The following is a 14472-nucleotide window of genomic DNA, read 5'->3' as shown; positions in this document are numbered from 1 at the left end:
TTTATGCATCAAGCAGATTCAACACCGCTCGCCCAAGAAAGTGGTAAGATGTTCTGTCCTTGTCGGAAATGCAACAATTCGAAACTGGCAAACCGTGAAAATGTTTGGAAGCATTTAATAAATAGAGGTTTCACGGCAAATTACTATATCTGGTTTCAACATGGAGAAGGTTTTAATTATGATCAGAATGAAGCTAGTAGTAGTAATAGCAATTTTCAGGAAAAAGAACCGGTTGATCATCATTTGCATAATGAACATAGTTACCATCAGGAGGAGATGGTAGATTATGATAGGGTTCATGATATGGTAGCTGATGCATTCGTAGCTCATGATGAAGATGAAGAACCTAATATAGATGCAAAAAAGTTTTACGAAATGTTAAACGCGGCGAATCAACCACTTTACAGTGGTTGTAGAGAAGGTCTCTCTAAATTGTCGTTAGCTGCTAGAATGATGAATATTAAAACTGATCACAATCTACCTGAAAGTTGCATGAACGAATGGGCGGACTTGTTTAAAGAGTATTTGCCGGAAGACAATGTGTCTGCTGATTCTTATTATGAGATTCAGAAACTGGTTTATAGTCTTGGGTTGCCTTCGGAGATGATAGATGTTTGCATCGACAACTGCATGATCTATTGGGGAGATGATGAGAAGCTAGAAGAATGTCGATTCTGCAAGAAGCCACGATTCAAGCCGCAAGGACGGGGACGTAATAGGGTACCGTACCAAAGGATGTGGTACCTACCAATTACAGACAGATTGAAAAGATTGTATCAATCAGAGCAGACTGCTGGAAAGATGAGATGGCATGCCGAGCATACTCAGACGGATGGTGAGATGACTCATCCATCAGATGCAAGAGCCTGGAAACATTTCAACAAAGTACATCCAGATTTCGCTAGCAATATCCGGAATGTGTATCTCGGATTATGCACAGATGGATTTAGTCCGTTCGGAATGTCAGGGAGACAATATTCATTGTGGCCAGTCTTTCTTACTCCATACAACCTGCCACCGGAGATGTGCATGCAACGGGAGTTACTATTCTTGACCATATTAATACCTGGTCCGAACCATCCAAAAAGGTCCCTGGATGTTTTCCTACAACCACTGATAAAAGAGTTGAAGGATTTGTGGTCAACAGGGGTGAGGACGTATGACTGTTCAACGAAGACGAATTTTACGATGCGAGCGATGCTTTTGTGGACCATAAGTGATTTCCCTGCCTATGGGATGTTGTCTGGATGGACTACACATGGGAGATTAGCTTGTCCATATTGTAATGGAACGACAGATGCGTTTCAACTGAAGAATGGTAGGAAGACAAGTTGGTTTGATTGTCACCGTCGATTTCTTCCCATTGGCCATCCTTACCGAAGAAACAAGAATTTGTTTAGGCACAAAAGGGTTGTGAGAGACACTCCTCCTCCATATCTAACTGGAGAACAAATTGAAGCGCAAATCGACTACTACGGAGCTAACGAAACAGTTCGTTGGGGTGGTAATTGGCATGTCCCTCGTAATATGCCAGATTCTTACGGTGTTCATCACAACTGGCACAAGAAGAGTATATTTTGGGAGTTGCCATATTGGAAGGATCTTCTTCTGCGCCACAACCTCGATGTGATGCATATAGAGAAGAATTTCTTTGAGAACATCATGAATACAATATTGAATGTCCCAGGGAAGACAAAAGACAACATAAAATCGAGGTTGGACTTGCCGGATATTTGCTCAAGAAGCGAGTTACATATTAAAAGCAATGGACAAGTTCCCGTTCCGATATTCAGATTATCTTCAGAAAAAAAGTCGGTGTTGTTCAACTGGGTGGCATCAGAAGTGAAGTTCCCCGATGGGTATGTTTCGAATCTCTCTAGATGTGTTGAAAAGGGTCAAAAGTTCTCCGGGATGAAGAGTCATGATTGTCATGTATTTATGCAACGACTACTGCCCTTTGCATTTGCGGAGCTACTTCCAACAAACGTACATGAAGCACTTGCAGGTACGTAGTGTATTATATCACAATAATTTACAAAATAATATATGACTAACAATGTGTTTAATTTTTTTTTGAATATAAAAGGCATTGGAGCATTTTTCAGGGATCTGAGCACACGCACTCTTAAAGAAGAAGTTGTGGAACAGCTTCAGGAGAACATTCCCATCTTATTGTGCAACTTGGAGAAGATATTTCCTCCCGGATTTTTTGACGTCATGGAGCATCTAGCTGTCCACCTCCCATATGAGGCATTGCTTCGTGGACCTGTACATTACGGATGGATGTATCAGTATGAGCGAGCCATGAAATATTTGAAGGGAAAAGCAAAGAACCTCGCCAAAGTTGAAGGTTCTATAATTGCTGGAAGTTTGACGGAAGAAGTTTCTCACTTCACATCGTACTACTTTGCGTCAAAAGTACGTACACGGAGAAGAGCTCCAAGAAGATATGATGATGGTGGTGTTGCGCCAACATATGCAGTTGCTGGTGTTCCAGACATCTTTAGCCAGATTGGGCGACTCGGTGGGAAGTCTAAAGAGGTTTGGTGGTCGAGTGAAGAAGACGCTCATAGTGCACACACCTATATTCTACTCAATTGCGAAGATCCATTGATGCGTTATTTTGAAAGGTAACATATATTGACACTTCGAAACACATATAAGTATAATTAATTGTATAATTGCGAGAGATTCATTCCTATAAAATGTGATTTTACAGCCTATTTGTTTCTCAAGTCGAAGAAACATTTCCTGGTATATCCACAAGTGACGTAGACAAAAGGAAAGATCAACACTTCATTAAGTGGTTGCGGAATCAGGTATTAACTAAAACTTTTTTTCATACATTATCTGTATTTCATTAACATTCTCTTTATTTTTGCAGGTTGATTATGACGACGACGATGCAGATTATCCTAAGTGGTTACACGAAGTAATTCAATCTCCACTTGTAAAGGTCACCACATCACAGATGTATTTCACACGAGGCTATACTTTTCATACATATGACTATGGTAGACAGCGGGCGACCAGTAACTATGGAATATGTGTGAAAGGGGAAACAGATTTCTACGGGATCTTGACGGAGATTATTGAAGTCGAATTTCCAGGGATACTGAAGCTGAAATGCGTCCTCTTCAAATGTGAATGGTTCGACCCCGTCGTCAACAGAGGTGTTCGGTCTAACAAATTCGGTGTAGTTGATGTCAACGGTGGACGAAGGTACAACAAATTCGAGCCTTTCATCTTAGCTTCACAAGCAGACCAAGTTAGCTTCCTTCCATACCCTCGGATGAGAGATTCAGGTATAAATTGGTTAGCAGTGATCAAAGTTACACCTCGAGGACGAATCATCAGTGGAGAAGAACCACCATTGCAAGAAGAACAGATAAATGAAGTTGAGGAACCTGAACAAGAAATTGATGACATCCTTCTCATTGATCCGCATAATCACGAGTACGAAGATCTTACCGATGATGCCACAGACGAAGCTGTTGAAGACGAGTTTAATGAAAATGATGATGTTTCTAGTGATGACGAGAATGTCGATGTATCCGATTGATGTATTTGTTTTATGAATAAGATGAGGGAGTTTGTTTTATGAATAAGATAATGTGGGGTTTGTTTTATGAATAAGGTAATGTCGGGAGTTTGTTTTATGAATAAGCAAATGTGGGAATTGTGGTTTGGAATGGAAATAAAGATGGGGTTTGGAGTATATGAAGTAGAAAATAAGGAATATGGGGTTTGGGGTTTCGGATTCAAGGGATTTAAACATAACACTCGTTAATTCCACGTAACAAAAAATCGTCGTAAAGGACTCGTAGGTCAACGAGGAAATAACGAGGAAATATAAAAATACAGAACGCGGGACTCGTTAATTCCACGTAGGACAAAATCGTCGTAAATACCACGTACGATGAATTCGTCGTAAAAACCACGTAGGATGAAATCGTCGTAAATACAACGTAAGACAACGAGGAAATAACGACGAAACCTAAAAATAAAGATGGGGTTTGGAATATATGAAGTAGAAAATAAGGAATATGGGGTTTGGGGTTTGGGGTTTGGGGTTTCGGGTTTCGGGTTTGGGGTTTGGGGTTTCGGGTTTTTGGTTTCGGGTTTCGGGTTTAGGGGTTCGGGTTTGGGGTTTGGGGTTCGGGTTTAGGGGTTCAAAGTTTGGGGTTTCGGGTTTAGGGGTTCGGGGTTTTGGGTTTCGGGTTTTTGATTTCGGGTTTCGGGTTTCGGGTTTGGGGTTTCGAGTTTGGGGTTTGGGTTTAGGGGTTCGGGGTTTGGGGTTTCGGGTTTTGGATTTCGGGTTTCGGGTTTCGTGTTTCGGGTTTGGGGTTCTAGGGATTTAACCATAACACTCGTTAAAAATAACGACGAAACTTAAAATTAAATATGGGGTTTGGAATATATGAAGTAGAAAATTAAAGATGGGGGTTTGGGTTTCGGGTTTCGGGTTTGGGGGTTGGGGTTTGGGGTTTCGGGTATGAGGTTTCGGGTTTCGGGTTTCGGGTTTTGGGGTTGGGGTTTCGGGTTTCGGGTTTGGGCTTTCGGGTTTCGGGTTTCGGGTTTGGGGGTTGGGGTTTAGGAATAACGACGAAACTTAAAATTAAATATGGGGTTTGAAATATATGAAGTAGAAAATTAAAGATGGGGGTTTGGGTTTTGGGTTTCGGGTTTGGGCTTTTGGGTTTCGGGTTTGGGGATTGGGGTTTGGGGTTTCGGGTATGGGGTTTCGGGTATGGGGTTTCGGGTTTCGGATTCTAGGGATTTAAACATAACACTCGTTAATTCCACGTAGGATGAAATCGTCGTAAATACCACGTAAGCATAAATCGTCGTAAAGACCACGTAACCAGAAATCGTCGTAAAGATCACGTAAAAAGATTTAAACATAAAACACGTTAATTCCACGTAAGCATAAATCGTCGTAAATACCTCGTAGTGTAAAAACAAGAAAAAAGGAAAAGTGATCAAAATACCAGAATAACATGTGGCAAGACTTCCAGCAATTATAATACGTAAGTCTCGCCCACATGAATTCTAATATCTTATCCTTTTCCTATTTTTTTCAAATATTTATAATTTGAATATGATTTTGCTGAGGAATGTGATTTCAGATAGGTGTGTGATTTGGGAGTTTATGTGTGGTTTGAGAATGAGAGTTGTGGGTATATTTATAGGAAAGCAAGCCTCGTTAATTCCACGTAGGCAAAATCGTCGTTAATACCTCGTAAACAAAAACACGGGCCTTTGTGATTCCTCGCAATTTCCTCGTAAAAAAAAACACGGGCCTTTGTAACTGCTCGCTATTTCGTCGTAAACTTACGACGAATTTGCGACGATATGTAATCTTATATATACACCCGAGCGCTCACTCTTTCTTTCCTCTCTACTTCCTCTCTACTTCCTCTCCATTTCGTAGCAATGGTAAGCCTCTCTGATTCCTCTCTAATTTGGTTAGTTTAGGATAGATTAGGTGGTTAGTATAGGGAATTTAGATAGGTTTGCGGATTTTATGTTATTTAGTGTTGATTAGGTGGATAATGTTGGGAAATATATTGTTGATGTTAATTTTAAAAATTTCATTTTTTTCCCAGGTTCGAAAAGGAAGACTTACTGCCCATTACAGAGAGATCTTCGGTGAGCCGGGTAGTCGTTTAGACCCGGCCTCTTCTTCCGCTCCCAGTTCTTCGGGCCAGGAGACTGTCCCCGAGACTCAGTACACTCAGAGAGTCTCTGGGTCTACTTCTTCTAGTGCACCATCGGCTCCTCATGTGCCTCCTCCGATGCCTCCTCCTGTGCCTCCTCCGATGGCACCTCCGATGGTCGCCGATATTCATCCTGATCTGATGGTGCCTCCGAGTGCTCCTTACTCGCAGTACACTGTAGAGGACATTCTCAGTCTGCCAGGCAGAGAAGGTTTACCAGTCATCGACCCAGACCGACCGGACGGAACGTTGTGGTATGTTGCATTAATTTTTTTTTAATTCGTTTAAATTTCTTTTATAACATTAAAAATAATTTATATTTTAAATTTGTATTTTCCAGGTGGGGGGTTGACGGATGTCTTGCATCGGACGTAACCGACACGATCAAGGGTTACTTCTCCATGGCACATCCAAACTGGAGTAAGACGCCTCACTACGTCAGAAAGACGTGGTTCAAAATTTACGCTGTAAGTTTCTATTAATTAATTATATATATTTTAATTTTTTCATGATTTATATATATACTTTCTAAAAAACTAATTGTTAATTTATTTTTTCCAACAGCAAAAATATAATTGGGCCTTGGGGATCACTGAGAGGGTGAGGAAGAAGTTTAACGCGAAAGCGAAAGTTCGCTTGTTGGACACGGTCTCCAACTGGAAGGGTGACTGGATCGTGAAGGGGTATGAGCGTGGCAAACCCGCTGAGCTCACCACGGATGTGTGGGATGGCCTCATCCGTTATTGGCGCCTTCCTGATTCCATTAGAATCGCCCAGGCTTGCTCTAACTCCCGTAACACGGTCGATGAGCACGGGAACGGGCCGATGCTTCACACTACGGGCCAAAAACCCCACGCCGGTGTCCGTTTGGAAATGGTAATTAAATATTTTATTAAATAATTTTTTTAATACATATATTAATTTATTCTAACTTTCTTAACTGTTTTTTAGGCCAAAGAGACGGGACATCTCCCGTCTCTTATGGAACTTTACGAGAGGACCCACAAGAACAAGGCGGGCGTATTTGTAGATGGCAAGTCCGAGCAAATCTACAACGACGTAGTTGCTCGGGTTGAAGACCGCCAGACTCAGCTGACCCAGCAGTCTACCGACGGATTACCCGTCACCTTATCCACACTTGAAGTGGATAAGATTTACGAGGAGGTAAATTTTCAAAAAAATTAATTTTTAATTATTCATTTAATTTAACTTTAAATTTTTACTTACAATATTTATTTTTTGTTTTTAAGGTTGTCCCTAAAAAAAAGGGACGGACGTTGGGTATTGGTTCCGTCAACGATGTTCCGAGAGCGACATCGTCTTATGGTCAGCGACGGGATGATGAAGTCACGGAGCTGCGTAGAGAGTCCGCTCAGCTGCGTAACGAGTTGACCGCGACAAAATCTCGTATGGGTGGAGTCGAGGGCTTCTTGGACGTTATTGCGGCCACAAATCCGGAATGGGAGTCCATGTTGAGGAACATGCGACAACAACATCCCATTCAAGGCGAGTCATCCGACGTACATAACGAGGCGGATGTTACGAGGAGGAGTGATGAATTCTACCGGGCGATGAACGACCCTTAGTTTTTTTTTTGGTTGTTGTATTATATAAATTCAAAACTTATTTATATATAAAATATTTTCATATTGATTTATTTTTATTTTGAATTTTAATTTATTATTAAATTAAATAATTTTAATTATTTTTTAATTATATTTTTAAATTCTGTAAAATAATAAAAACGAAGTAAATTCGTAGCCAATGTACGACCTCTTTACGTGGAAACCTTACGAGGAAATGACGAGAAACATTTAACGAGTAGTTTACGAAGAAATAACGAGGAAAAGTTTACGACCATTTTACGAGGAAATCATTTCGTGGTTGTTACGTGTATTTTGCGAGGAAACTCTTTCAAGGTATTTACGTGTAGGTTACGAGGAACTATTTTCGAGGTATTTACGAGGTATTATAGCGACGTCCTTACGTGGAATATTGACGTGGTCTTTACGACGAATCGTCCTACTTCGTCTTTACGACGAAATATATTCCTCGCTAAGTTACGACGAATTAGCGAGGAAATATGTGTTACGACAGACGTGTAACGAGCAAACGCGTTTCCTCGCTAATTCGTCGTAAAGCCTTTTTTACGACGAATTAGCGAGGAAAACCACCCTCGTTAAGATTATGTTTTCTTGTAGTGAAAAGCATACATCTAAAGATAATAATCAACAAACTATAAAACTAATTTAGTTTTGACAACTTTTACCAGTTAGAGATATAAATATATGTGCCTTACAGGAGAATATTTATGCAAGAGATCTACTAAATTTTTTAAGTTAAAGTAGCTATTAAATTTTGTAACATGTGTCACAAGTTTTCTTAAAAAGTATCAAACATTATTTACCTGTATATTAATATTTAATAAATTTTTAGAAAAATGATTTTCAGCTACACGAAAATGATGCCTAGACAAAAACAGATTATATGATTCACATGACAATATCCATGCAACTTATGAGTTATTTTGCTATTATCATCAATATTATTCTAATAACTAAAATATGTGTCAAATTTGAAAAATGGAAATTCTATAAAAATACTCTAACTAAATTTTTTAAGCTTTTTGGTATCCAAATTTTTTTACTACCCAGTTTACTATTCTAACTAATTATTTTGTTCACTTAAATACACAAACTTTTAAAATGGTACCCCTTTTAATATCTAAATTTTGTTTATTTTAATTAAAAAATACTAGTAAATTTCAAACAAAATTTTAAAAATCTTCAAAATCTAATAAAAATATTTTATTTTAAGATTTAGGAAATAATGAGAATTTTTTTAAAAATAAAATTTAATTTTAAGAAAAAAAATTAAATTTGTTTTTTAGAAATAAACTATATTCAAGATTTATATATTAATATGAGCAAAATAATTAGTTTAAGTATTAAACTAGGTAGTTAAAAAGTTTGAGTATTAAAAAGTTTAATAAAATTATTTGGGGTATTTTAATAGAATTTTCCCAATTTAAAAAGCGTCAACTTCTAATGAAAATTTGACATATTTTTAGTTGTATAACATTGCATTTGAGTACTTGATCTATGTATTTATTTTATTTATTGATTTTTTTGTCTCTGTATTATTGTTCTTTTCTAAAAAAAATAATTGTTGAATTTCTATCAATTATTGATGGAAATTCCAAATATAATACATTTTTAGGTATGAAATGATATTGATGGTGTAAGCAATATACTGCATAATATTTAAAAGAATGCTTTTGTTATTCAGACTAACACCACTCGTCATTCATCACCCATTACATATTAGTATTATTTATACGTTTACCAGTATATAATTGACCTTATATGATACATAATTTCTTTCTAGCATGTCATCTTTTCTTTTCAACATTTCTTGCTGTATTTTCTTTAGTACAGCTGTATTTTATAAAGAATCATATTTGTGGATATTGTTTTTATATGTCCAAAGATTGGCAGATTTCCCTATTCTAATTTAAACCAAATACGATATTAATAATTTTGTGCGTTTAAGGCAAATACGCGTTGACCAAGAACATTCTGGCTGCGTCATAACTCCTTAAACGCCGGATTTCTCTTCTTTTCATTTCCCCCACACTTTACCTATGTACTGAACAAATCATTTATTTTTTTTGAATTATACACAGTTTCCCCAAAGGCTTCCCAGGCCCAAGGGACTAATCTGTGTCGCTGCGGCCCGAATGTTAAATTTCGCAGTGGCCGGGAATCGAACCTAGGTGGCGGTACTCACAGCTGTGAACCCTTTACCACCAGAGCTAGACGCCCCGGTTGAACAAATCATTTAACGCCCATCTTATCTTGTTTTAGTTCACAAAAAGATTTTGGTCAAAAATTTTAGTCTTTTGACCCTTTCGTTTTCATATCTAATAATGCAGCTGCGCATTTTACCAAGAGCGGGCCCTAAAAATCATGGGATTTATATACATTAATAACTAATGTTTTGAAGACCATAGGCCAAAATTTTATCTCGCTATTATTCAATTAGTTCAATTAATTAATTAACTAACTGTATTCAATTAGGCCAAAATTAGCTCAATTAACATAGCGAGATAAAATTGAATTCTTAATAAAGAAATTTTTAATAACAATAACAAAATGTACTCCATCCGTTTCAAAAAGATAACATATTTTAGATTTTTCACACATATTAAAAACACACATTAAAACTTGATTGTAAATGCATTGTTTTTTGTGAATAACAATTTTCCATAACTTTTAACCAATAGAAATCTAATAAACACCATTAACTTTTTTAAAATTTACAATTTTTCATTAAATAATATATTGAAAAGGTAAAAAAATGTATCTTTTCGAAACAAATGTTTTTTCTAGAATGTGGATCTTTCTGAAACGGATGGAATAATTTTCAATTACTCTCTCCATATCACTTTAAATTGTGTTTAAAGAAAAAAAATTATTACAAAATAATTGATGTTCTCACTATTCTATACAAAATTTAATTTGACCAATTACAAAATACTTTTATTATTTTTTATTGGTCGAATTAGTTTTATTTAATGATATTTTTATGTATTCAAGATAAATTGTATTAAAGTTTGTATTTTTTAATCTATGTACAAAATCCTTAAACACAATTATATTGAAACACATGGAGTAGTAGACATAAAGTTCAATACTTCAATATTGGTATCTTGTACAAACTCTAAAACTGAATTCTTAATAAAAATAATTTAGAGTTTTGACCACATAACAAAAATATTTAGAGCATCAATCATTGAAACTCAACTAGTTTCTCTGGAAAAGAAAGAGAGGGAGAGAAATTGTTTTCATATGAAAATCTTTCAAACAACTCTACAAAGTATTTTAATCTCATTGACTCAGCCTTCTACTTGTAAAATTTAATAATAAAATAAAAATACATTACTCCCTCCGTTTTAATGTAAGTGTCGTTGTAGAATAAAATTTTCGTTTCAAAATAAATGTCGTTTTATAATTGTAATGTAAAATTTATTGACTTTTTATTTCAATCTATTATTGGTTAAAATGTGGTTAGATGTATTGGTAATGATATATTTATTTTAAAAATATGCAAAATTAAATATTTTATTAATCTGTGTGCTCAAATCTAAACGACAATTAAAATGAAATGGATGAAGTAGTATTTTATAAAACGTATATTGATAATGAAGTTCTTGCAAAAGTCTTCTGTTGGTATTAAATCACTAATATGTACACCCTCTGGATTTAATTATAAGATGTTTAAGGTTTTACACACATATTAAAAAACAATAAATACACTATTTTAATTGTTACCTTTTTATTATATCAATATACAGGGATCCGGGGATGGCGACGGCGATTATTTTCTAGGTTTCAATGGTTGGGCGTAATTGGGATCCGGGGAATCGAGGTGGAGATCTCTTCATACGAAGAGAAGATCCTATAGAATCTGGAAAACGGGGTTTTGGGAAAGGGTCGAATCATTTGGAATTTCGGTTTTGGAGCTATTTATGGGGAATAAGAGCCACAATATCTCGGTGGAAGGATCTCCTTGATTGGATTTCAAACGGGAAGAGAGTTTTGGTTCTTTTGGGAGATATCTTTAGATCTTGGATTTCCCGAGTTTGGAATTTATTAGAGGGATTGTGGGAGTTGATCAAGATTTCCCTATTTTCCGATTGGCTACGTGCCCTACGGGAAGAGATTTGCCAAATCAACCAGATAATTTTGAGTTTAATAGGTTTGATTCTGTGGCTTGGGAATGAGGAGTTGCAGTTTTGCTATAAAAGGAAGGGTGTCCTCGAGGTTTCAATCATTCATTCTACATTTCTCTTCTTCACGCTCTCTCTTAATTTTGGTGATTCCAGTGATTTTGGTCTTCGTTTGGAAATGTCTCAGAGTCAACTTATTGGGAAATCTGGTGTTTTGGGGAGCGGGGAGAATACTCGCAAAAGGTTAAAGATTTTGGTTCCTCATTTTGATAACAAGGATCTTATCAAACAGTATGATAAGACTCTCATTGGGAGGTGTTTGAACCCTGGTGCACAAGATGTGAAAGCTCTTATAGTGATGTTGCCCAAAATATAGAAGGTGGAGGAGCGTGTTGCTGGAACGGATCTTGGTTTTGGGAGGTTTCAGTTTGATTTTGTTGAGGAGGAGGATATCGAGACAGTCCTCAAGGCGCAACCTTTTCACTTCGATTATTGGATGATTGCGCTGGCTCGTTGGCAGCCAAAGATGCCACGGAACTTTCCATCAGCCATACTGTTCTGGATTAAGGTTTTGGGCGTTCCTCTGGAGTTTTGGGATGCATCATCCTTTCAAAGCATCTGTGACGCTCTTGGAGAAACATAAGAAGTAGATCTTGACTATGGCAGGATCAAGGTGGTCATCGATGTGGGAAAGGAGTTGAGTTTTGACACAACAGTGGATTTTGTCGGGGGAGAGTTCCATGAAGGAGATGAGGCCTTCATTTCTTTGAAGTATGAGAAACTTTTCGGTTTCTGTGACCACTGTTTCTCTTTATCTCATGGTCTTGACGAGTGTCCTTTGATCACAAGGAGTCCCCAGAAAAAGAAAGACGTCAGGGAACTTCCGATAAGCAGACAGGACGACCGTGCTCGGAGCTACAAGGGTGTGGTGATCAATGGTGCAATGGATCAGCAGGGTCAGGGGAGAGATAATAGGGATCACACTGGAAAAGGAAAGGGGAAGATGTATGAGGAGCCTGAATCAAGATGGGTTAAGGTCCCCGAGAAGAGGGGTAATAGGTATCAATCTTACCGAACCAATCAAAGAGGTGAGGACGGAGGTTTCAGATACAGGAGCTCCCGTTCTGATCGTTTCAGGGGCAACAATGCTGAGGAAAAACCAAGCCTCCAAAGAGAACTAAGGCGTGGTATTAGCCTAAGAGTGGGGGAAACTGGGGAGGTTCCGGAGGAGGGCGAGATTCCCCGGCAGGAGGAGAGGCAAAGTAGAGGGCAATGACAGGAAAAAACGCGGGAAAGTGCTGTTGATTCAACAATCATTCTCGCATCAGTTCAAAAGGTAACACTGGAACCTCAGATAGTGGAAAATGGGTTAGACGTGATCAATGATTTATTAGAAGAGGGGAATAATGAGACTGTTGGTGATAACATGGTGTTAGATGAGAATCTGAGTAATGTTTTAGGAACTGTTGAGGCTAGTGATGACGGGTTTCTGAATCTATCTGATGGTGAGGTGGAGGTGAGTAATGAACAGGTTCAGGAAGAGCTCCCTGAGGTTAAAGAGGATGAAGAAATCAATGAGGAAACGGAGGGAAAGGAGCAACCCCCGGGTGAAGTGGAAAAGAAGAAGGTGGTGCGTAAAGGATTGTTTAAGCAAACGGCGGTGGCAGGGGCTTCCTCTAAGGCGCGCAACATCCAAGCTATCATATCTACTCGTAAGCGCGCAACCAATAACACCAAGCCTGCAACTCGTCAAGGTGAAGGAGCGAAGCATCATGAGGAGAAGGGTCCTTCATACCCTTCGGCCACCTCATCCAAACCCTAGTTCTGATGATGATACAAGTATCAGAAGGGGGAAGCGAGCATGGAGTGTTTTCTTGTTTTCATTTTGTTGTTTTTGTGGTTTTTCTTGGTTTTGTTCTAGTAAGCTCTATGAGCATAGTTATCATTTCTGTGTTGGGTTTTCATGTGAGTTTGGTCTTTTTGGAGTCTTTGGTCAGATCACACTATAAGATCTTGATATGGAATAATAAATTTGTTTTGGTTTACTGGTTTTGCTATGGATCTGCGGTCTTCGTGTCTGGCCAGGGGTTGATACGATACGGGTTTCGTAGTGATGGCATGAGATGTCTTGTTATGTATCCTATGTGTTTGACCTCTTTAAGTCAAACATAGATACCATTGCAGTTTTTTTAGACAAAGTTTATGGATGTGGAGTATGGGTGCACATTTTCTCAGATGAGGTTAATATGGCACGTTTTGGAGGTTTTTATTGAGTGGGTTTTGTTTGGTATGAAGTGGACTCAATGGTTAATGCAACTATGGAGTGGTTATTTGGATTACGGCAACTGTATGGTTTTTCCTAAGATATGGTTGTTGTGGAACTTTAGGTTGAGACAAAGGATTTATTTTAAGTGTTTATGGGTTGTCCCGGTATGTTTTGGTTATGAGGTTTGGTTCGATGGGCTTATTACATCTCTGTGTCCAAACTTATGCTCTCTTTTTATTTATTTATTATATTGGATATCATGGCTTTATGAATGTTTGAATGGGTATCAAGCTACGGGCTTTAGGCGGTCTAGTTATAAGTATGCCGTTTGGATAGAGGTAATATTAAGGAGACGGGTTGATGTTTTCACGAGTTACGTTGGTATCTTCATATCGGTTTATGGACAGATAGGGCCTCTTCACTCCCGGTTGACTAGCTCTGTAGAGCTTATTTTTTGGAATTTTTTATGAAAGTATTGAGTTGGAATTGTAGAGGTGCGGGAAGTAATTGGACAATTAGCTATCTAAGGGAAATTTGGCATAAACATAAACCGGATTTTCTGTTTTTGTCGGAAGCAAAACAAGATTTCAATTTCATTCAAGGTTATCAGGCTCACTTCGGTTATGACAATTTAGTTACGGTGGACCCAGTTGGTACAAGAGGAGGACTTGCTTTATTTTATAATAATGAATTCCAAGTTAATATTTTATATACTAGTAATAGGATGATTGATGTGGAAGCGATGGCTCTAGGGA

At 37.8% G+C, this 14472-nt stretch overlaps 1 protein-coding gene across 1 annotated transcript; it reads left to right on the top strand.

Annotated features, from left to right (window-relative positions):
• Positions 1 to 11629: 11629 nt before the first annotated feature.
• LOC106373389 lies at positions 11630 to 13273 on the top strand. The gene is made up of 4 exons (XM_013813565.2): positions 11630 to 11806; positions 11879 to 12006; positions 12118 to 12713; positions 12780 to 13273. Exons 1-4 carry the CDS (start codon positions 11630 to 11632, stop codon positions 13271 to 13273), a joined length of 1395 nt encoding a protein of 464 aa, XP_013669019.2.
• The last annotated feature ends 1199 nt before the right edge of the window (positions 13274 to 14472 follow it).

The sequence above is a fragment of the Brassica napus genome, chromosome C9 (genome assembly GCF_020379485.1).
Source record: "Brassica napus cultivar Da-Ae chromosome C9, Da-Ae, whole genome shotgun sequence".
NCBI lineage: Eukaryota > Viridiplantae > Streptophyta > Magnoliopsida > Brassicales > Brassicaceae > Brassica > Brassica napus.
This window is presented reverse-complemented; position numbering and strand designations above follow the sequence as displayed.

Coding starts and splice junctions, on each gene's coding strand:
- LOC106373389 (XM_013813565.2), top strand. CDS start 11,630: ATGTCTCAGAGTCAACTTATTGGGAAATCTGGTGTTTTGGGGAGCGGG. Junction 11,807..11,878: donor AAGATGTGAAAGCTCTTATA/GTGATGTTGCCC, acceptor GGGAGGTTTCAG/TTTGATTTTGTTGAGGAGGA. Junction 12,714..12,779: donor CCGGCAGGAGGAGAGGCAAA/GTAGAGGGCAAT, acceptor TTCTCGCATCAG/TTCAAAAGGTAACACTGGAA.